The sequence below is a fragment of the Triplophysa rosa genome, linkage group LG1, assembly GCF_024868665.1.
Source record: "Triplophysa rosa linkage group LG1, Trosa_1v2, whole genome shotgun sequence".
In the NCBI taxonomy this organism is placed as follows: Eukaryota; Metazoa; Chordata; class Actinopteri; order Cypriniformes; family Nemacheilidae; genus Triplophysa; species Triplophysa rosa.
In genome coordinates this window covers 36337184-36362774 of record NC_079890.1, presented here as the reverse complement: position 1 = coordinate 36362774, position 25591 = coordinate 36337184, and the positions used below count along the sequence as shown (strand labels likewise).

At 39.7% G+C, this 25591-nt stretch overlaps 1 protein-coding gene across 1 annotated transcript in view; it reads right to left on the bottom strand.

Moving 5' to 3' along the window:
* Window positions 1-14062, bottom strand: part of LOC130558123 (collagen alpha-1(XXV) chain) — a 164029-nt gene extending 149967 nt beyond the window's left edge. The window contains exons 1-2 of the mRNA XM_057340375.1: window positions 13368-14062; window positions 13111-13180 (exon numbers count right to left, since the gene is read on the bottom strand). Of these exons, the coding sequence (XP_057196358.1) occupies window positions 13111-13180; window positions 13368-13664 (367 nt within the window). The 5' untranslated portion in view covers window positions 13665-14062. The remainder of the gene's footprint in view (window positions 1-13110; window positions 13181-13367) is intronic.
* Window positions 14063-25591: the final 11529 nt, after the last annotated feature.

Genomic DNA, 25591 nt, shown 5'->3' with positions numbered 1-25591 from the left:
AGGGGGCAAAGGTACATGGCAATGCATACACAACTGAAACGACTTCTGAATTTGTAGGTTACGAACTCCATCCCAGACATGACATAGCAGAGCAACCACAAAATAACAACCACCGGAGTTTAACTGAGTGAATAATGTTGAGCGCATGTCAACATCTAAACAGCTTCGGCATAGTGCTGACGCAGGGATGGATTACTGACCGGGCCAATGGGGCCAGTGCCCACTGCCCCCGAGGGACTACCATGAACCCGAGGGGGCCCTGGGCTTCAAGGTTGCGCCATCCAATTTGGTACAGAAAACCCAACAACAATGAAAACAAATGTTTATCTATGCTTAATAGTTGGGTCCTATTGCTTCTGTGGATACCCTGTAAAAAATGAAATGATCAACAAATCATGGCAACACATGTTTTAATGTTACTTTAACTTATTAAATTAAATTTAACTTATTAAAAATGGGGATGTACAGACGCATCGTAGCATGTAGAATATACGTTACACTGTAAAAAATCTAAAGATCTCTCCACAAAAATAGAAAGAGACGAATTTGTAATAAATCACTCACAGTGTCTCGCTAAATGGTCGCAAAAGTGCTTGTAGAGAGATTCATCTTGTTCTTCTATGTTGCCGGTTCTGCGTCAGTTCTGTGGCATACTGCCGCATAGCGGTGAACTTTGGAACAGCAGTGTTTCAAGTACCGAAACGAGCAAAATTCTGGTATTGAACCGATTGAAATCTAACATGTACCGGTAAATTTCCAGAACCGGTTTACCGCTCAACCCTAAATACGTGTATATTTCAAATATTTCATACGCCTTAATTTGGTCCATTATTGATTTTGCACAGTGTAGCTAATATCAGACTTCTATAAACCCTGTACAGATTATTTTTAGAGTAGCGCAAGCATTTGACGCAGAACGAGAACGGTTTTAATATTCATTGTCATCTTAACTTTCACTTTCTATAACTATGAATGCGCAGCTAAGGGAAAGAACGGAACAATTGTGGGAGGGGGCCCTTGGAGGTAACTGGCCCCGGGGCCCTTTGAAGTCATAATCCATCCCTGTGCCGACGTATCGCAAAGAAACTGACCTCGGTCAAATACGGGATTATGATACTTTAGGGGTATCATAAGTTCTCAGTTTTATGCAAGCAGTGTAAAAAATCGGCCTCTTTTTAGAGGCTCTGGTGGGACATTAGTGGTATACGTGAAAATGAGTCAAGTATTTTCACAACTTCCCTCTGTTTACATTGGCTAGCTAGCGCTAATCTGAGAACAAGCCAGGGGGGAGCAATTTACCTGCAGTATAATGTGTCGTAACTATTAAGAGAAAAAACCTCCCTCTCATTTCTCTTCCCTTCCCGTCGATCCAGGTTCACTCAACTGAATCTCAGGAACCAAATGCCTCTTGAATTCATAGAGCCAGGATCAGAGTGAGGAGAGGTTTGTTAAACCCAAGAGGAATCAAACCCTACATCCCTTCAGCCGTCGCCCCGTCAGAAGCAGCTTCATATACGGACTGGTCGTCATTCAACCTACAACTAATAAAATCACACCTCGTGACAATCAGTCATACGCAGACACCTTGAGCCAATAGAAACGAATAGTTTTAGCAACATTCAGTTTTTCCTCATAGGAGGGCAGCTGATTGAAGATTTATGTTTCCTGTTCATATGCTGACGTATGGAATGTTTGCCAAGAATGATTCAGCAAGACTCGGAACATGTTTGCTTTGCTTTCATCAAAGTCAAAACCAATGATGACGTAATGGACTACAGTACTACATAACCCCACCACATGTAAACATATCACTTTGGCCTCCGTTTACGAGATTCAACAGTCATACAGGTTTGGAATGACATGAGGGTGGAAAATTATGACAGAATTTTCATTTTTGGGTCAACACTTTAAATTTAATCAAAACTCTGAAATAATAATGATAAAAAATAAAAATAAAATAAAATAAAAAGTAAAAATAAAAATAATGAAAAAAATATTTTGTGGAAAACCTCAATTTTAATCCTTCTGAATGTGATAGTTCACATAGTTCTTTCTTCTTTTGAAGCATTTCTCAAAATATCTTCTTTTGAGTTCAACAAGTGAATAAATAAATAACGCCAACTTTTATTTTTGGGTGAACTGTCCTATGCATACCTTTGAGAAAACATTAATCGTGCAAATGTAACATCATACAAATGTAAGCAAAATCAAAATATTTTCCTATATTTTGAACCATCCACAGAATAACTCGGAAACACAAGAAAGCTTTCAGTGGGTAATGTGAATACCCTAGCATTGAAAAATACCCAGTCAATTTGGTTAAAGCGTTGCTTATCACTTTTTTAGGGAACTTTCATTCTTACAAGCCCGACTGACATCTCCTTGCACCTTATGAATGAATCCTTGTGTTTATAAAGAAAACTTTCCTATAACGGACTATAAAACCAATCCATCTTCCAAGGGATTAGAAGCATGTCAGACCACTTCAAACAATCCGTGCCAAAACTCAGTTGGTCAGTAAGTGCATTTGGAAGGCGTGCGCATTTGCGTGTGTTGGAGATTTCCTCACAGGAAAGAGAAATGATGGAACGGAGGAAGAAAAAGCTTGTATGGGTATGGAAACGTGTTCGCGTGTTCACCCTAAGGATTCTGGAGATTAATTCTTTGACTCAGAATGACATTACATTTGTTACTGCTCAAAGGCCTAAGACCTTTGGCTCATATCATCCAGGCATAGCCCTGTCTTTTTCAAGCTGTACGGAAGCGAAGGGTGAGGTGGGGAAGATGCATGGCCAACAGGCTTAGAGAACGTCTCATCTTTAATGGTGTGTAGCCAGGAGGACAGGAAGCGGCTATGATTTGATGCTCTCAACTCAAGCACTCTGAGGAAATTTGGGTCGTTGGGAATCCACAATTTTTTACAGTTCTGAAGGCAGTTTTATGTAATGAAATGGCGGAAGGTTTTGGGTTGAGGAGCCTCGGCAATCATTCGTGCCGCGCTTTAATGGACCAATTACATATTTGTATGAAGACTAATCAATTTCACATTCAAAAAACATTTAAATAAAGCGGGTGGTGTATAAAGTGCCAGAAAAGAGCTTTGAATCTATACATTACAAACGCTATAATCCATTTGAAATAATAATAATTGATAACCAACAATTATAGTTTTGGCTTTTATCGAATACAATATAAAAAAATCAGATTTAAACTTTTCCCCACCATTGACACTTTGTTGCGTCATTTATGACACAACTTCCCAGCTTTCAATGTTTTCACTGTTTTACAAGTTTTCAAATGCTAAAAGAGTACAGCATTTACAGATCCAAAAACAAGCAAATACTTAATCGATGTGTTTTGATTCCGATCTGGACAAAATCTTGGTTTGAATTTTTTTTGTTTGGCTTTTTTAAATAAGACTTGGTTACATTCAAGTGTTGATGAAAATAAAATAAATAAAACTAAAATATCTTTATGTTGTTGTTTGTTCATGGCTCTGTTCTTTCTTTTGCATACTCATACTCAACTAAAAATCCTGGGGCCCATAAATTTTGTACACTAAAAAATGTTGGGTTATTTCAACCCATCGTCGAGTCAAATATAAACAAACCCAACTGTTGGGTTAAAATAACCCAGAAAATGTTTATATTTAACCCAACAATGGGTTAAAACAACACAGCGTAGGGTAATTTATATCCCAACGTTTGGGTTTGTCCATTTTTAACCAAAGCTTGAAATAACCCAACATTTTTTAGAGAGTAAGATCAAAAATGCTGGTGTTGATTAGGAACTTAAAAAAACTATGATGGGGAAAGAGTTCAAAACATTATTCTGTGTTCGTTCCAGAAAAACGACATCACTTGTAAAAATAAACCAAGAATTAAAAATTGCGTCTTAAATTCAGGCTACTGTAAAACTGACCCTAAATAACCACAGATCTAAAATCCAGCCTAACATTACTGTTATGTCAATGGTGCAGGAGATTTAACTTAAAAACGAAATATGTGATCAGCCTCTCAGAAGATGGTGAAATAACATCAGGCAGTGCTTTGTTTTGACTTCACGCTCTTAAATTCAATTATTTCTTCACCTTGTTTCCGAGATGTTACATGCCACGGTTCACCTGTCACCACCCAAGCCTGCGTTGTCACGGGACACCGAACTTGAAGTCAGCCCTGACGCAAACCTTCTCTGAAGCATTTCTGTGTGCCGGCCTAAGGTATCAAAACAGGTCTCTCACTGTGATGGCATCCATCAAGTGAGACAGTCGTGTTGGTTTTGGTCGAATCGTTTGTGTTTGGAGCAGTTGTGGCCAGTTTGTATTCACATGAGAAGTTTTGAATGGACTATACATTTTAAATGGGAAATCCAGGCCCGGCTCGAGGTTCCAAAGCATTTCAATTATAACATTCAGATGACTTCTTTTTGGCATGTTCATGCTCTGCAAAGTATAATGACGTAAAATTGTGCATTACAGAAATTCCTTGTAGAGTTAGAGTACATTTCTTTATACCATCCGTCTATAATGTAGAACATCAATCAGAAGCACATTCTGAAGGTCTGATTATACGTTACAGACAATACAATTAAGTTTAAAGTCCGGGTAAAGAGAATTCTGAGAATTGTTTCTAAACACATTATAGATGTTAGAAATGTATTGCTGAAACACATTACAAAGACTCAGAAGTATGTAGTACTGAATTGTGGAGTTAAACCGTTAAACAGTTTTTCACCGATTCTCTGTTCAGCATTTTTTGGGCGGGGCTAAAACGGGGGATCGATGACGCAATGGATTGTCCGAGAATCCATGGCCCCTCCCCTGACACTAGAGCGCCTAGCATCAGGTGTCTGCTCAATCACGAGCTCAGAGTTGTAAGCATTTCGCTTTCAGGCTCTCACTCTGCCCAACTAAACAAATCTCAAATAACAAGCAAATGGTTGAGCAGAGGCGAACGGAAGGAGGATCACTGCGCGTTATCGCGACGTGCTTCAGTGAATGATGTTTAATTAAAAAATTTCGAGACGAGCACGAGCAGATAATCCACCCGGCTGGTTCGCTATCAGCAATCCCAGCATCTACATTATTAGCTCAAGAGAGAACCACTACAAAGCTGAATGTGTTCACACTTGACTTCTTTTTTTGAAGCTGCTAACGTCTGTTTTAAATTATAATCCTATGGAGTAAACCGTGTTTTCAAAAACAGTCATGATCGCTTTTTTAAAACGCCAGCACTAGCGTCTTTTTCTGCAGCTCAGAGCATCTTTTGAGGTTGAAAAAGTTCAACTTTTCTGAAAAAACGTCCTGTCAAGCACCTTTTCACAGCTAACCAATGACAACATAACATTCCATAACAACATGCAAGGAACGTGATTGGTTGAGAAGGCTCAAGCTCGAAAAAAAATATGGCAGCCGAAATGCACGCTGGAGCATACCCTGCGTTCCAACTGGGATATATCGCCTTCCGAAGGGCCCTTCGGAGTGAAAACAATCATGGCCGCCATACTGAAGGGTCGTTCCAAACCAAAGTGCTCATAACTGGCCACTTCAAAGGGCCCTTCAGAATGAAGGATTTCGAAGGGTACAACTGATGGTCACTTCGGGCTCCCATGATTCTTTGCGAAGATTCTTTGCGTGGTGAAGCCGCCTCCTTATGGGCGCGGGATGATGACGCAGAAGGGCACTTCAAGAAACAGTTGTTTGATCTCCTACACCCTTTAACCCTTCAAAGCTCTCACTCCGGAGGGTAAACCATTCGAAGGGCTTAAGGCATAGGGATGAGCCCTTCGAAATGGAACGCTGGGATAGTTTTGTACAAATGTGCGTTTCACTTTCAATAACTTTTGATTGCATTTCTAGCGAGAAATTACTATTGTAGTTTTTAAATATGTGATTGGTTATAGCAAAGACGCACTCTGTTTATAATTCAAATAGACTTCCATTATGCTGCCTATGAAGCCTGTCTCTCTAAGCTGCGTCCGTGCACAAATGCTATCTTTGAACATTGCCGGCTGCTATTTGTAACCACAACGCGCTCTGGGTTCGGGATAATACCGGCCCGGAGCCTTCTCCCCGGACATGGGGAGAGTACTATGAGTTTGCAAGAAACTGCCGGGCTCGGAGCCCTCTCCCTGGACAGCACGCAAAATACCTTTTAACCTGCTTGTGAATTACATATTGATGAATATCGCACGTGTTTGAATTCAAATCCTCCCATAAAATGTATTCACATAATTCACATATACACTGCTGGGCTGGGGACTCAGGTTGAGCGATTCGAGTGGGCGTGGCTTCAACGCCAAAAGAGGACACGCCCCAGCGTTTGAGAGCAGAGAGTCCTTCTTGTTTTTCCAAGATTTTGATAACTTATTTTATTTACTTGGATGTTTTTTCTCCATTCAAATTTGGCTGGGTGGTTAATAACACACTTTTCTGTTGTGTGACAAACTCAGAACACATATTTCAATGTCTCTTTACTCGGACTTTAAGAAGCACACTGGCCAAAGGCGAAACTTTTTTGCGAGAGCGGTGCGGCACCCGGACAGTCGAGAGACCGCACACCTTAAGCTCAGCAACAGCGATGGCGGGGCTAAAAGAAATACATCCCGTCCCATTTTTAGCGAGGGCAAGTTTTTGGAAATACTTCAGATTTGATCAACTCTATGGTAAGAAGGAGCTTGACAAGACGTATGCAATATGCAAGCTTTGTAAAGCGAAGGTGAAGTAATTTGAGAACACTAAACGTAAAGAATCACATCGAATGCCATCATTCCAGCAAAATGGAATCAAATCTAACCTCTTCACTGGCGCAGCCCTTTTTGAGCCTACACGTGAAAACCCACTGTTGGCCCTAAAATGGCTGTAACTCATGAATTCTTTTTTGAAAGAAGAAAATTTGCAGATTATTGCTAAAAAAAGAAATCACAAAAAAATGTATGTGATTTTGCTATGTTATTGTAATAAAAAAGTATGAAAGCTTTGTTTTTCTTTTATAATAAAATACATTCAAAATAATTACGGATCAGCCCCAAAATTTCATAAGTCAAAGTCTCAAGTATCACCAATCTGAAATTTGACCACAACAGACATTGAGATGCTTTTTTTTACTTTTCCAATTAACAGACACAATGAAAAAATACACAAGCACAGAAACAAAATAAAAACAATAAATTTGTATGAAACTATACAGTGAGAAGGGAAAGGACATAAACATTTTTAAGCCCACTCTTTCACAAAAGAAACAATTACTCTTCCTACACACATTATTCTATAAAACGGTGATGAAATATGTTTTCTAAAGATCAATATTATGTTTGACACAATAAGATAAGAATTCACATGCAAAATCTTTAAGTAAATCAGCTGTCCCGGATACGGGACAGCGCCAGTTAAGGGGCTAAACATATATCACATCTAATTTTGAGAAAGAATCCTTATCGTGATTCGAATCGTGACCCCAAGAATCGATACGAATCGAATCGTGAGGTACCAAAAGATTCCCACCCCTATTTTAACGGGTGATGAATTATTTACAATATTATCATATGTGTAGACTTAACACAACATTGATAAACATGTTTTTAAATATCACAGTTATTGTCAACACTGGTATATTGTATATTTTCTTGTCATTCATATTAAGAACAAACACTACAATTCTTTTTTCTACATTTCTACAAGGACATTTTGTTTTATCTGCAGCGATTTTTCTGCCAACCCTATTAAGTATGAACGATATAATTTTTTATATGATGGGATGCCCAAAGCTCATTCTAGTAATGGGACCCTCTTAGGACTTTAATCATTAAACCGCTCACTATGAATTTCAAAGAAATGTAGTTTAAGAAAAGTTAAATAATAAAAAAAAGAAGAGTAAAAAAAGTTATTGATATTAGGGTAAGACTACACATTTGATAATATTGTAAATAATTTGGTGCCAGTATCTGGTTAACACTTCAACATGGTATTGGTATTGCACCCATTTAACATTTTGCCTAATGAGCCACATTGGTTACCAACTCTCTTTCCACTTCCATTTTGAGATCATTGGTCAAAAAAGAAAATACAAAATAAACAACAGTAAAGATGAACTGATAGCACTCTGCAATAATATCATTATGGCGATCTTTTGGCTCTGATAATCGAGTAGTAAAAATCTGATATTGTGACAGCCCAACTAAAGAGCTTTCAAACCACGATGTCTCACTGACATACATGAGTCATCCAGCGTTTAGTGGTTCACACTAAAATTAGGATCTCGCAGCATATCAAAAGACTCTGTATTACAATCATAGATCAGATCATAGTGCCTCAGTGTCTAGAACCCACAGATGTGACCCTGAGGTTACAGGCCCCTCCTTGGTAAGACCTTGTACCCCTTACCCACCTCCCATACAGTGCCTAAACCAGGACAGATGACCAATTGTAGAAATGACCAGGTCAGGGGAAGCCCCTTTTGATGGGACACTGAGCCAAGTAGAGTAAGAGGTGGATACATGTCCACTGGAAGACAGAGGGGTCTTTGAGATGAATAACACTGACTGTGGGTGAGAATCCCACTGATTCATATGAACGACACACAAACACACAAGTATACAGACACAAGTACAACTGTAATGACTTTTACAAATGAACAAAACTGTCTCAGGAGAACACACGACAGGTGCTGATTTCTGTCTCAGAAATCTGTGTCTTATAGACCAAAATGAAAGAGAGTAACTACACTTCTCTATTCTCCGTTAATGGCTGTGACCCAAAACTGAGAGAGTCACCTCACAACAGTATTGCAACCATCATGGAACATGGGAGGCTCAACTTTCAACTGATTTCAATGATGAGTAGCATGTTAAAACCTTACAACATTAGTTAAACTTACTTAACATAACCTTACATTATACTTAAGTCCCTTTAAGAACAGTCTCCACACTCCGTCACATCTGTGTACCGTTTTTCTAATTACTGTAAATTTCTTATTGTGAATATTAGATATACTGTCCGTGTATACACACACACACACACAAATTAAAAATAAACTTGAACTTGAAAATCTCTGAAATTGCTGGCTAAGGTAACGATAAAAAAAACCACGTTGTTACCACTGATCTACATAAATGACTGGATTGCTCATGACATCATTACACTGAAGCCACCGCATAACTCCTTATAATTCATAATATGAATTATAGGGAGTTATCGCATATTAACGATGAAATGTATCTTACCAGTCCCTGTTTTTCTTACTAGTGCATTTATTTAAAGTTGGGAATTTTCCCATCTCTGCGTTAGTTACATTCATCTTCATTGTTATAAACCAACAATTAAACCTGACATTAGCTGTACCATGTTTGTTTCTTAAAGGAATAGTTTCAAAAATGAAAATTCAGTCATCATTTACTCAGCTTCATGTTATTTCAAACCTGTATGGCTTTTTATCTTCTGCAGAACACAAAAGAAAATATTTTAAAGATACGGCGGTACCCATTAACCCTGCATTGGTTTTGTGTCCATATAGAAGTGAATTGGTACCGCCGTTGTTCGGTTACAAACATTCTTCAAAATATCTTCTTTTCTGTTCTGCAGAAAAAAGACATTAATACAGGTCTAAAATGACAAGAGAGCGAGTAAATGATGACAGAATTTTTATTTTGGGGTGAACTATTGTGCTAATAAAAACACTTTTTAGGCTGCTTTAGCAACTACGTGTGAAAAGGTTTGCAATGTCCTCATAGCATTTTGTACAGTCCATCTAAAAAAATTGTTAGTCTTTAACAATTATTGATTGGCTCTTGTCACTAGAAGGCGGGACCTTACTGCATATCACATAGACATCACATCCTCGCTCTTTGTTTGCTCAATGGGAGTAGTTTTGTTATTTTAGTGCCTAAAAAACATGGGGAACGTCTTCACGTGTCAAACAGTAGGTGTCAATAAGCTCGAATTTCTCGCTCGAGTTGAAATTTTTCGTCTTGCGCGGAAGACACGGTTGACGCGCATTCAAGCCGCCCGATTCACGCCATTCGCCTAACCGGACGAGTTTGCATCTATTCGCGTCTTTGCATTGACTTTGTATGCAATTTACTCGCGCAAATCGCTGTGTGAACGCAGCATAAGTCACGCTTAAACATATATTTTATACAAAAAACATTTGAATTAATTGTCATAATTCTGTGAAAAGTGCAACACAATTAATTTTTTCAGTTCACTTGGATAAGACATTGTAAAGCAAATTACTAAGGCCATTACCAAGGCCTTAATTCAACCTCTAAAACTACCAGGATTTCTTTTCTGCATCACTGCCCGACTCACACTCTCTTCCATGACATTTAAATGAAATATTAGGAAATCTCTGAAATTCAACCACAAGTCAAGACAGAAACCTTTCAATGTTGCTGCTGTGATCTGATCTGGAGAAGTTACCGCGGCATGTGTCTTACAGCAGTGTCTGTTGTGGCCTCAACGTCTCTTCCTAAAAGATTCCAGTTTGTTGTCCAAAGAAAGCAGCCAAGAACCGCAAAACAGCGCATCGGAGGCGGTTCTCTATTCTCTTTTGTATTAACAGTCACGTTCTTCACTGCTGCGCTCAATCACTGAAATTTTAATGGCTGCCTGCGAGGCATCTATCTTCATGCTGGTCTCTACTGTCATGCTATCTTTCTATTTTTTCTTGTCACCTTTCTTGCTCAAATTTTCTAGAATTTTATCCAGAGAGCCAGACAGTAGCGTGGATTGGGGTCTATCACTCCCACCCCACATCTCTCAAGCTCTCAAAAACGCACGTGGTGCTGTGGCTGTCACATGCCGATTGGCAGCTGTCTTTCCAGGGCATCTGCGTTGCTTCACCTAACGTGTGGTAATAACACAGCCAACCCCACAGGGGAAGCCCAAACCCACATACTTTTCATAAACTGCCAGTCTAATCATTCTGAACGATTTGGTAACAGAAAACTGGGAATATTGACAGACTGTAGATCCAAAATGGAGAAATCTGAGACACGAGTCCGCAAGCCAATTCCTGCAGAGGAAATTGTGAGTGAATAATCTTTTGTTGCCGCTTGACAGAATTCAGAATTTCGAATAGCATTTCGAACCATTCCTGCTGCGGAAAATGGAAGCAGAACTAAATGTAATTGTCAGGCCAAGTAAAAAACAGCGTCTCGAAAAAAGAACAGAGATGTCAGAGACGCAAGGCCTGGCACTCTTCGTAGATAGATAAATAAATAAAAACACTAGCTGTGGGAAATTTCATGTGCACTTCATTCGAATTCTGCATTTTGTTTTTCCCACATATCAGGCCTGCAAACGACTGCCAAGGTTTTGAAGCGTTACGGAAAGGACGAGAAAGAGATGGAGAGAGAGAAAGAGAGATCCTGGCCGACTGCTCGTTTCTATTAAACGTCCTATTAAACAACAGGCCCCCATGAGGAATGCAGATTTCAGGGAAGAGAACATGGAAAAAAAGGACAAACAGAGAAGCAGAAAGTGCCGCCAATGCTGAAACGATTAAGGCAGTTTGGAGAAACACCCTTCATCGAAGCATGCTCGAGCTGGCAACCATCACGCTCCCTGCGGACGCTGGGGGTGATAATACAGTCGGTGACATCCACGCTGTGTTACTGAGTGTAAAAGAGGCACTTTCACTCTCTGTCTGTATTTCATTCTTCTCCATCTCTTGCTGCTGGTGGAACTGACTGAGTCAATCAACTATTATGAAAAGACGCTGACAAAGAATCAGCCACAGGCTACGCTTTTTTTGATCTCTTTCATGTTATTCAAAAGTGCAGCGGCATCTGTTTTGAGCATGATTGTGTTAACATCACAGCGAGTGCCCCACAGTAGGCCGGGCTTTAGCAGAGAACCCTACTCGACAGCCAGATTGTAGGGGAGGTCCATGGGGACGGGCGTTGTGCTGATGCGCATCGCTTGGTGTGAAATGTTTTGCTTGTTTTATTTTAGCACACCAGACAGCCAGAGGGTGAAAATAAAAGAAGCACATATGACGGCGCTTGAGAAAAAGAGGCTGCAACTCATTAGGGTGTATACTTACAGTAACGCCTTTCAGCAGAATCTGACAACCCTCCAAATTTCCTCTCAAAAGGTTAGGCAAATGTATAATGGACTATTGATCGCGTTCGTAATGTTGCCATGTTTCCAGTACTAATGATTCGCTTTAATTGATTCCTATAGGAGGGGAGATTAAATTAACACCAAGATTTGGCTTGAGATACTAATTCAAATGTGAAATTTTGAAAGGCAAGTTTGACCAAATCGATTTAGCCGTGCTTTGCTGATGCAGTCAAACTAGTCATAAAAAGTGTGTCATTTGCAGAAATACTGCAAGCACTTCATGTATTTTGAGTGCACTTCATTTGTTCCGCTACGGTAACTCTCTATGTCCTGTCCTTAGGGTTGCCGCCTGGACTTTGTATTACTTCAATGCTAAAACTTAACTGCAAGCATTTGTGTTTCCATCTGCTGGTTGAATGAAGTATTTTCAGAGTTCAAGATTTTAAGATGCCTGATTGTTAACTTTGTAAAAGGAAACACTTCTGCAACTCATTTAGATAAGAATAAGTTCCTAAAGTTATCCATACTTTCCAAAACTCACTGGGGTCACATTTCTATTCAATTATCATACAGGTAGTTATCCATCATCAATGTTCATTTGCAAATGTCACAGATGTATGCAGACTGATGTGCACTATTCACTATTTAACATATGCGGTCAAATAACAGGCACAGCGGTATCCAATCCTCACTAAACCGTGTGTGCTTTCATGCACAGCCTCCAAATGCCGCTTATATTCAGCTGTCCAAGTCATTCATAGTGCACCTCAGAAAGCCTTCTTACATGAAGCTTAGGTGCTTTTTTACAATCAGACAAAAATGAATTATGCATCATTATTACTGGGCAACAGTAAACAGTAGAGCCCTGGTGCGCGTTTTAAAAGGTGCGCGCTCCACATCGATGACAAGGACACTTGCAACGGCGACGCGCACTTTTACTTCGATCAAAATTTAGGGACGTCAATATGTTGTAGCGCTCTGCCATACAATACAATAACATCCAATTGCCCTGTCCAGACCTAAAAACATTTCACAATTGGAGACGTTACCTGGTGGGCAGTTGCAGTCTGGTGAGGTTTCCCGGACAGTCCTTACTCTAGCCAAGTGTTCATAAGAGCGCTGTAGAAATAAACAAATAAAAGAAACGTGTGAACATCGTGTGCCAAATGTGCGCAGGTGCATTGGCCAAAGAAATCGGACAGGTGTTCGGACAGATTTGACATCTCTGGGGTAAATAACGCTGTACTGTTCACCTTTCCGAGTTGAGGCTATGGATGCGTATCTTAAAGAGTTTAGGATCGCTCACCTGTGACAGTAGCGTGTCCACTTTCTCCTGTACCATTGCATTAAACTGATCCATGGTGAGTCCATTAAACGGACTTAGGAGGCGCGCACCACTTCCACTTTCTAAATCCACAACTCTGTCCTTAATATCACTGGTCTGAACACTCAGTAAAAAGCAAAAGGCAAAGGACACGACAGAAAAGACAAACGGTATCACATCCACGGCAGCTTTAAGACAGTGCCGCCGCTTTCCAGCACCGGGGTCGCTCTCCATTTTCACCGCGCTCCGGGACTCCTTATTTGCCTCTAGACCCCTCATGACTCCTTCTCGACCCTGTACTACAAAGTGCAGTCACCAGTAGCGACGGGAGGAGAATAAAAAATATTCTGTCACTATTTAGTTTCGATTTATATCTGAAAGACTGTACGGCGACGTTGGTAACAGTGGAGCGCGCTTCTGAGATCCCCGACCGGTGCGCGCTCGTTCACTGGGAGACAGTGTGAGCTGTGACTGATTTCAGTAGCCCTCTGCAAACTTGTTGCACTACTGGAAAAGAAACCCATGCACGCGCTGCAGCCCAGTCTGTGGAGCCGTACGACGCACCCCTGACAGATTTTGTGGCAAGTGATGTTAAACCGCAGACGAGCGGCAAATGCTTTGCGCATTCCACACAATCCGTTCAAAAACACGCCTCCAAATGAACACAGACTCCATCAGACTTCACTGACTCCGTCTGTCCCAACTCTCAATCACCAGCTGCATCATTTCAATATTGCGCATGAGTAAGGGAGTATGAATCATGCATTAATGGGATTTGTCAATGAAGCATAGTGAGAATTGCGCACGAGCACAACAGCAACATCCTAACGCACTGAAATAAACACGCAACTGTTCGCATTGTTTTAATGCATCTTGCTTAAAAAGCTGTACGTCTGTTCCTGATATCCCTGCTAAAAACAATTAAGAACATCACAGACATGGATTTATACAGGAATTGATTTGGCTTGAATGGAACTGGTAATGTTATCTGGTGGATCATGGGAGCCAACAGAAGACCATTCAATTCTATGGAATAAGACAAAACACGCCATATAAAGGAATTGTAGTGGGTTTAATGGTGAAGCTGATGGTTTATAAGAGTATTTGTATTGGAAACTGTTACAATGCATTGTTTATTAGCAGGGATCTGTATCTTGTAAATGTAAATAGGAGAATTGCCCTTAATCTGGCAAATGCAAAGTACTGTATAATAGTAGCTGATTGTGTCTAAAGGTCAACATTTTCATTCTTTTCTTAATACATTTTGGGATATTAACCTTAAAGTGAATCTTGTCTGTCTCTCTTTGGAGGTTGACCTTTTACAGCAATCTCATTTTGTTGGCATGGCTCAGCATTCATACTGTAGTTGGACCTCCTGGTGAGATGCCTGAGCTGGGGGCCCTAAGCAAAGTCAAGACCTGATGCCCCCCACACCTTTGCCTAACATTTTTGTTTGAATTACACAGCAGTATTGAGTACATGGAATTAATGAGACATATATACATACAAATATAAAAGGGATTTAATTTACGTTGAGCCACATAACAGCACAAAATTCTCTACAGTTTGTTATAAGAAGAAACCTTCTTGGTTTTGGGATGAAAAAGTGTCCTTTGTTTTATTCAGAATAATACAGAATGCTTTTAGCTACAGTAAAAGAAAGTAAGACTTTTCATGCTTCTTTTCATAGCATTGTTTTGCTATATTCGTAAAATTAGTATTAGATTTATTTTCTTTAGATTTCTTTCATTTTGAGAACCAATTTAATACGTGTGCTTCATTGCGTATATCAGAGTGTCTCAATCAAGCGTCAAATGATTTTACCGCTTGTAGCCACTAGGGGGCCCCCAAGTTTGCGGCGCATTTGGTGGTTAACAACACTACTGCGCTTGAAGAGAGTTACATCAGAATCTGCCCCCAACAGTTAGAATATACGCTCAGTTACAAAAGAATGGATAAAGCAAGTGAAGATTTGTGAGACTTTAGGATCAAAGTCTAAAATATCTATTTCAATAATACCTAAATTTACAGAAGCCACCGAGCCGAGCCATCACCATAGTTCTCAGTATGATGTTCTGACAGTGGTGGTGGTGATTTTCCCATAACAATGTGATTAACTAAAAGATTTACAAAAACTGTAAAAAAAAGACCATATCATATTAAAGATCATATCTTTAAAAGTCGCTGGAAAGTGAACAATTTTTTTGTGCCTGGCCATTTCATGAAAAGACCAACAGCACAATCTAGTGTTTGGAATTGGTATGGCAAATGTCTAGTTTATTACAGAGAGAGAGAGAGAGAGAGAGAGAGAGAGAGAGAGAGAGAGAGAGATGGAGAGAGAGAGAGAGAGAGAGAGATGGAGAGAGAGAGAGAGAGAGAGAGAGAGAGAGAGAGAGATTCTATTGGATTACAGGAACAACTAAACCATTCTCCTTTACGCGAGTGGGTTTATTCATTATCTCCATTACCTGACCTATGAGAGCAAAGAACCAAAAAAATAAATGCTGATTTTAAATTCTATTAATCTGAGCAACGTCCCTAGTACAACACACACACATTACTGATTTGGGTCATTTTGATTACTTGAAACATCATATCTTCATGATGTACTAAATACAAAGAAGCTTCAGTATACAAAGAGGTAAGGCTAGTGTTCTGTTTATAAAGTACATTCCAGAATTTCCTGTGGCTCAGTGGTAGAGCATGATGCTAGCAACGCCAAAGTCATGGGTTTGATCCCAGGGATAGCACATATCCAGAAACAAATGTGTAGTATAATGCAATGCAAGTCACTTTGGATAAAAGCGTCTGCCAAAAGCATAAATGTCATTTTGTTTGCCACACTATATTTTGACTGCAGTTACTGAAATTGACCACTAGGTTGCGTCATTCACCACAAATACTTTCTCTAGTGCGCACCTGTCATTGAATTCATCCATTTTAGGACTAAATCATTTTGTGGTGATTTTTCTTACCAGTTAACATGTGTCTTAGTCCTGTGTAAATTGAAAAATGTGGTGTGATCAATAAATCATGGCAACACACACAATGTGTTTGACAATATCAAAGAAGAACCATTTTTGGCTAAATGGTGCCATACATTTTTTTAACATCTGTAGAACGTTTCTGTTTCACAAAAGGTCATGTATAAAAATGTAAGAAAGAAATTGTTCTTATAAGAACCTTTGAGTTAATGGTTCTATTGGCATTACTTTTTTTGTAGCGCCTTTTCAGGAGTGTATGTTTTTACACGAATTCTCATTCTTTCTAATGTTAATGTGTTTTTTTTCAACACAAGCCCATGGCAGTAAAAGAACACTTCTATACCTCATATTCACATTTCAATCTCTACCCATTTACACAGGGCAGCAGACAATCTAAGCACCAGGCGTCTGTGTGGTATGCAGGAATAGACAGACATGAAAGACATCATATAGATAATATCATGAAACACTATATTTTCTTTGGAGGTAAAGAACAGGATCTTTCAGGTCTTGTGCCAGCACACTTTGATGGGTAACAACAGACAGCTGTGAAAACTGAGAACGATGAGCACTGGGCTGCCAGTTTTACAGCTGTAAAACAAGTTATTGACACATGAATGATAGATGACCCTGTTTATTTGAGTAGAATGTTAACAGAATCTGCCATTTGAATAAGTTGTCAGCATTTTGGCAAGGAATCATACAAAACTGGTGTCTCATTTAACCCAATTATTATTTAAGCCACTGTCACTTGATGGTACATGCAGTTATATTATGAAAGCTAAAAATAAAGTTTCTTTTGATCATCCATGCATCACAATATTTGTTTGGACAAAAGAAAGGTTCTACTGTGTGTTTGCAGACGCATGGCCATATCTTACCATCAAAGTCAGCCTATGCTAAGCATCAGTTTTATATTCCTTTTATGTCTCTTTATATATTAACAAATAATGCAATATACTATGAGACATTGCATTCCATTGTACTAAAATTAGTTGGGAAATGTAAACGTTACTATCTAGAATCTCCAATTCACTTGGTCAAACTTGCCTGGTCCAATATGGCGGCGCCGCTGACCTACAATTCAGAGGTCAATGCGCCTCACGTCAAAGGCAGCACTACGCACGAACTAATTAACATTTGTGAGAACAGCTCCTAACGTTCACTCTACCAGACCTGTGCCAAAATTCACTGATGCCTATCTTTATCAGCAGGTAAGCAACATCCGGATGGCTGAGTCGCTATATCGACAAAATTACAGTCCCTGCGTTCCAATTCGCCTACTTCTACTATGCCCTAATAGCAGGAACTGTTTTTGTGTTGGAATAGTAGGTATTTTTGAGTGCATGGCAAAAGAGATCGCACACACTGGGGCTGCGTCCCAAATCGCCTACTTCCATACTATAGGGTAGGCGAAAATGAGTATGAGTCATGAATAGTATGTCTGAAACCTCAGTATGCAAAAAACAGTAGGCGAGAAATACCCGGATGGTCTACTACTTCCGCCGAGATTCGTGAGTGTGGATCGGATGGACACTTCTCTATCCCATGATGCCACGGGAGCTGAGCAACGGTCAAATTTCAAAAGTAAATCAAATAAATATAGCGGTAAACTTTAAGGAGGATGTCCGTTTTTAATGTAAGTGCCAATAAATGAATTTCTCGTGAGTAAATTATGTTTTTATCAACTCTCACGTGTAGGTTGTTGTTAATACGTCATAGGAAAAAGAGCATACGGGTCACATGACCATAAAACATGGCGGACGCAGTATGACCCAAATGTATTCATACTACTCCCACTCATACTATATAGAACGTACTGTTTTGACGGCCGATGGGTAGGTACTTATTCAAATTCAGTACGTACTGTCACAGTATGCGATTTCGGACGCAGCCTGGGACATACTAACAGGAAGCTGAAGTGGCCGTTGTTGCTAGACAACATTGTGGCCAATAACTGTCACACACATCAAAATACAAAATCTTTCCATTAAGGTCTACAGCTAAAATTCATTAATTATTTAGTATGTAATGTTTACTGTATACTTACATTTGTTAATGTAGTGACATCAGTTATATTATTTATTAACGCAGTGGAGCGTCACTAAACTCCGCCTACTCGTGGTGAGTTGTGGGTAATATCAGCTATTAGAACGTGCCGTGCATCATTCTGCATCTGCACTTCGAATTTCTACCGGCAGTAGTAGACCATCCGGGAATCTTTGGAATACTATTTTCAACATACTACGATACTAATTCTACTTTCGAATACTATTAGGACGGATAGTATGCTGATTGGAACGTAGGGAGTAAGTAACCTCTGACAGTAAACAACGGACCAGCCAGCACTTATCCAATCGGAAACACGTCGCAAAAACATGAACTCGTGTGATAAACAAAGCTTGACATTCAGGTGAATAAGCATACAAATACAGCCCCGTGTAAATTAAGATAAATCTACTTTGTAACTACAGAAACGAGTCAAGTGGTGGTCCATAAATCCAGCGTCACTCACAGTACAAAGTCTTTGAACTTGAAGAGGATGGTCGGCGTCCTAAATTTCAGGCTAAAATCCCCAGCAAATTGTAGTCTGACCTCCAAGTATTTATCTTTGGTCAATAGCGACCTTAATCCACAGATACCGGTTTTGTAGATTTTTGTTTTGAGCGCTGACGTACAACCGCGGGGAGGGTTCTTAGGTGTGTTCATATTCACGCACGCGGCGCTGCGCAGACCGATCGGCATATGAAATCAAAGTAACGCGAGAGCGATTCAAGAGCTCTGCTGTTGAAACGCTCTCGCGGTACTTTGACAAACGTCGATCAGTCTGCGCAGCGTGAACTTGAACTACCTGCACGCGTGTTTTGTAGTTTTGGATTAAAACAATTGGGATAACACTTTACTTTACAATGTTTACAATCATAAGGTGAGGCCATGTCATGTTGGAATCGTTGTATTTACGTGTATGAATGCCACCACAAAGTCGGATTTCTTAAATTCTGAGATGGGGGCGTGTCAATGAGAATTTGAGAAAAAAAAAAGTGACGTAGCTGACTGTAAATTTGTTGGAATTGTAAACACATACGTACCCCAGAAGCTGATTTCAGTGATTTTGTGTTTTGTGTATGCACGAGTTATTTTAAACCAGAAACAAATTGGTAGATTTACTAGACTTAACCCGTTTTACCACTCAAGCCATTACAAAATTTCTGTATGATGTGTGTTTTGGGCTTTGGTCTGTAGAGTTTTGTTAGGCAGGTGGTCCACCCCACGTGCTTTTCGGGGGTGGGCCCGGGTTCACATGTCTGGTTGTTTTATATCTGCTTAACAGAGTTAATAATGTAACCCAATTTAAGCAAGTGACTGTATCCAGTTTACTGTGTCTGTGAATGTACTGTAAGAGGCTGGGCCAGGATTAAATTAGGATTTCCGGTCATTTATTAAAACTTCTCTGGTGTTTTGATATTGAAGTGCTTTTGCACTTGCAGGATGTTTTGAGATCAGTTTTCTCAAATCCCTTTGACCCAAAGCACAGACAAGCCTGCTGATGGTCAACAAACTGTTTTCCAAGCCATATTGAGATCAGCATGGCAAGTGTTTGTGCTGGGAAGCGTTAAGTTATTTATAGCTGTATTTTGAGACTGTTGCTGACAAGGTCTGGTAATTATGATATAATGAAGAATGATCTACAGCTAAAAGTCTGAACTCGGAACAGCAGCTTAAACGGGTTCTGTGGCAGAACTGTTGTAAAATCATTTTAGAAATGTGCATGTTGTTACAGCACTATATATCGCGGCCTGTGAGAGAATGAATGGCAGTATGCCTGTGTACTGTATGTATGTACACAAACACTTGAATGTGTTTTTTTAAGCAGCCGAGTTATTTGGGCACCAGGACAGACAATCTCTTTGTTTTGGATGTTTAGCTTTTAGATGGGTGCTTGCCAAAAACAACTACTGTAGGCAAGTAAGCCCCAGCTCTCCCAAGGCTTTTTCTTTAGGATTTACCTCCGCTGTGTCTCTGGCTTACACCGGACCCAACTGGCCATTGCAGGACTCATTCAAGGCTCATTGGCTAGCCCTGTGGGCTATTTCCTGAATATTTCACACAAATCTTTTCATTACCATTCTCTCTACAGAGCAACTGAAGGCAGGTAATGCGAGGGAAGTTTCATTTATGATGGTGATTTTAAAGTGTTTTAGTTGGCATAATAAAGACTAAAGTTAGATTTAAACATAAAAATCTGAAAAAAATAAGAAGTAAAAATAAAAGTTTCTTGAAGTTGAATTGACTGACACTTGAAAATGTACAAGTCAAATAATGCACGGCATGTTGTATTTCTAGCTCTACTTTTTACATTTTCTATTTAAAGTATCGCAATATATCGCAAATGTGTATCGTATGGAAATACATAGCAATATATTGTATCGTGACCCATCTATCGTGATATGTATCGTATCGGGACGCACTTGCCAATACACAGCCCTAATAATTATGGCAGTAATTTATTAAGGAAAAATAGGTTATTGTTTGTATGTTATATATGTTATTTATATGTTTGTTATTTTAAGAAAAAATCCTCTTTTATATCACTCAGTGTGCTGCATGTACTGTAAAAAACAATTAGTAGGATTAACGTTTTGTTTTGTGTTTTTAAGTAAAGTTTACTAAAAAACTGTGTGCAAAAACCTTACACAAAATGTGAGGTTAAACTTACTTAAAGAAACTGTGTGAAAAAAACCTTACAAAAAATTGTAAGTCAAAATTTACAAAAAAAACTGGCTGCCAAACTTTTGCAAATAAACCCCTAAAAATTATTTAATTCCTACTAGTTGTTTTTTACAGTGTGGGAGAGAATGAGACAGATAGAGAGCTTGAGGGAAAGACTGTTCAAACCGGACGCTGAAAGACATGATTTATATCTAGCTCCCAGTAGAAGAGAGAGAGAAAGAGAGAGCTGGAACTGAGCTACTGTTCTTTTCTGCTCTATTTCTCTGAGCCCAGTGAGCTTCTGCCACCAGGACACTGATCCGTTTCACTTCCAGCAGTTATCAGCATCAGAGCATTGTCATAACAATAGACTTTTTTAATCCCCTGGAGATGTTTTACTGAATCAACCAAATTCCTGTGAATCGCTTGATACAGTTTTTTTATTCAGATGCTCAGATTATTCATATTAGTGTTGTTAATACAGCCAGTGACTCATAGCCACAAAGCATCAGGAGATTCATTTTTAACAAGACTTACCGTTGAGTCGGCGACAGGATATGGCCATGTCTAGCAATGCAAAAGAATTTATAAAGTGTTACACAAAGCCAGCAACTTGTCGTGTCTCATTCATTTTTTTACTTCATTCTTATCCACTTTTGGCAATACAAGCCGCTTAAAGTGATAGTTCACCCAAAAATAAAAATTCTGTCATGATTTACTCACCCTCTTGACATTTCAAACCTGTAGGACTTTCTTTCTACCGCAGAACACAAAAGAAGATATTTTGAAGAAAGTTGGTTGCCGAACAGCACTGGCACTCATTCACTTCTATTGTATGGACAATACATACAAAAAAAGTCATTAAGGTAAATGACGACAGTAGGCTAGTTCTGGTTGCTTTGGAGTCATAGTTCACCCAAAAAAATATTCTGGCTGTGTCCGAAATAGCCCCCTATACACTAACACAGTGCACTATTCGAGGGGACATCCATTTTTAGTGGTGTCCCAATTCATAGTGGACATTATTGTGTGCGCTCATTCAATCCCATGATGCATCATAATAATGAGGGTACAACCGATGTACATGCATGGCTAGCTGCTAGCCATCTATCGTGAGGCTCGCGCTGAATGAATTCCCACGTCTCGGCAGATGATGGTGCCTGCAGCGCTTCCGGTGCACTGAGTGTCCAAATTTACTCACTCGTTTTCACCTGCTCCTTAAAGTAGACTATATTAGTGAACTAATGTAGGGAATAGCGAATGTCATTATTAATTCACCGTAATGTTGTTTAAAACTTTTGTATATGATTTTTCTGTGTTACGCAAACGAAAATATTTGGAGAAATGTCTCAGTGGTTTTGTGTCCATACAATGCAAGTCAATGGGGTTCAATGTTGTTAAATGTGAATAAACGGAGAAATGGCATTTTTGTAAGGGTTCAACATTTAGCTGTCACTTATGGTAACTTCTTAAGAAGCAAATCTTGCAACTCAAACAGTTCGGGAAACACCTTGAACCTCTCTAAGACAAGGAAGTACGCTGCCATTTTCAGTGACACCGGTCACACCAAAACTGACCTATGACATATGTGGCTCCAAGCAACATCGCTCAATGGAACCATCTGTTTCACTTCCTCCCGACTCAACTAAAGGGCGGCCGTGCTGCACTGGATGCTGATCCGGGACCAGTCACTGATTTCTCTTTAACACTCAAGATACTGCAAGCTAGTCATTAATCAGTATTAAAGTTTAATGTCCACCCCAAGCCATCTCATGGGGTATAGTGTGAACCCCGATGACCTCAGTGTTTTGCAGACTAGGCTGGGCTGTTATTTGTAATGCAGGGGGCTGTGGCATTGAGCATTGCGCCATGTGGTCAGACGGCAGAGAGGCAGAATTCATGGCGACACTGAAATGGACACCCACTGACAGATGGACAGGTTACCTTCTCACCACAAGCCAGGCATTCCTTGGACACCAGGGCCAGGAGCCTTCCTTTCATTTCGACTTTAGATTCTCTAAAGACCTCTCAAACCCCCCGTAGAGTTGCCACATTCCCCAGTGGGCTAAAGCAGATGAGAGGAGCCACAAGGGAGGTTAATAATCTTGCCATGACAAGGCATTAAAGAATGGAGTTGAAGTACGTGTTTGTGTATATAAGCATCTGCTGTACATCACTGTACACGTGTGGCCGTGTATATAATGTGTGCTACTTTTAGTACGGGCCCTATGTGTGAAGTATAGGTATACTTAGAATAACACTATATAGAAAACTGTACTCAAGGATTGCAGTGCACTTTGGTTAGTATGCGAGTGTGAATCAGGGTTTGTTTTTTTCCGGTTAAATAATAATGCAAAATGATGATGAGGTAAATCACTTTTTCTTGATATGATATTTTTTCTTAATATTGTTAATAATAATTTGATTGATTTACATCATAATATGTATGTCAGATTTTCACTGCACAATTGTTGTGGCCAAAAAAATTCACAATATATAATATATAAATGTTTCTTCATAAATAAATAATGCGTATGAGGTATTTGCTATTTGGTGTGTTTTTTTCTTATTCTGGTCAAAGAATCACGCTCAAAATACAAGTATTGGCAGGCAGAGAGGGAATGTTTTGCTCTTAAGGCAAAATTTTAAACAGGTGCTGAAATATTTAAGAAATTATCATGTATTAAAGGTCCAATCTGTAATTTTGGGGGGATCTATTGACAAAAGTGCAATACATAACTATGTGTTCAGAAGTGTATAAAGACCTTACATAATGAGGCGTTATGTTTTTTAATACCTTAGAATGAGCTATTTCTATCTACATACACCACAGGTCCCCTTGCATGGAATTCACCATGTTGTTTCTACAGTAGCCCTAAATGGACAAACTGCTCTACAAAGAGTGTAAATATGTTATCTCCCTCGGCAAGGAAGTCAAAACGTGACAACATCTTAGTCTGTGTCAGCTACCATAGTGCTTCCAACGGGAGGGTGAAGCAATGGAGTGAGCAGTTGGTGGCAATTCGTAACCTCACCACTAGATGCCACTGAATTTCATACACTGGACCTTCATCACGATACCATGGCTTTTGGTATCACGGTTATTGATAATACCAGCATATTGTGACCCCTTATTCATAATTATTAACACTTTAAAGAGTACACTTCACCCACTAGAAGCATTCTGTGTTAGGTCTAAAAAATGTAAACAGCGGTATGTTTTAGCAACGCTCTTCATTCACACCAACAAATATCTACAGATCATTCCCTTAAACGACCTGCAAAGTCTTGTCGAAGGTCCCTGTGACGTGAGTCTGTCAATGGCAAACACCATTTATAATGTGCATGCTTGGTTATGCATCATTGCTCACCATGAATGCAAGGCATTCACAGCTAAGGGCATATCTGTTTTTTCAACATTACTGTGAATGGTGCTCCTGTCATGTATCACGGACACTGTGGTGTATAATCAATAAAATACTTCCTTAATTTGCTTCTCTTGCCCAAATACACCTTTTCATGCATTTTGCGGTCAACTGTGCTTTGCCAGATGTAGCTTTGCTTTTTTAAGCCTCTGCCGGTAAATATGGTGTGCGAAAGCGAAGAAAAAGCTAAATTCCTTTGTTTGTTGTGGTAACGGAGATTAAGCAGAACCGAGGGCTGCATGTCAGCCAGCAATTCAGGTGCTTCATACCTGGCATACCTATGGCATTGTTCTGCTGTCAGTGAGCATCACGCACGGCCCCGTTTTTACTCCGAGAGGGCCAGGTGACGTTTCGACCAGTCATGCTATACTAATCTTTATATTCTGTGTAAGGCTTGAGGGTAAAACCATCCATTTTTGGGGGTGGTGCACTGCTTTCAATAGCATAAGGCATTGTTCGATTTCATTCAGAAACTTTTAAAGTGTATGTTTTCCCAAGGTCATGGGTGTCAGGTGAATGAGTGTAAATTTGACATAGATTTTAACTTTATGCATTTGGATTAATTGTATCCTTAGTTTTCACCCTTGTTGACTTGTTTGTTTTGGTCATTTATTTATTGATTCTTCCCTTGCCTAGCTGGAATGGCCTTTGATGCTGAATTGGCATGAAGAAACGTAACAAATAAACAAATTCAAGTGTTGCGTTCCATGAGATTTCACACTGTTTTGCACGCACAAACATACCTTGGCAAAAAAACTCTGCTCTGGAATGTGCCATTGCATGCTCTACCCTAAATAACTGCAAAAGTGATTGAAGGGAAATTGTTGATTTGAAAGGTCTCAGGGGGAAGAATGTCTACCTCTCCCAGCCATCCCATGATAAGTGTGGAGAGATGTGGGAGTGTTCGCAGGTTAACAGTTTGGCCGTACTTGCGCAACTCGTGCGTTTCAGACGTTTTCCATCTATTCCACAATGACACCTAAGGGCAATAAAGTAAAATAAAGGGAGGAGCCGTTTACGAACTTCGCGCACGGGGATGCGTAACGGTGGCGCGCGTAAAGCTCCGCGGGCTGTTTCTTTAAGAGTT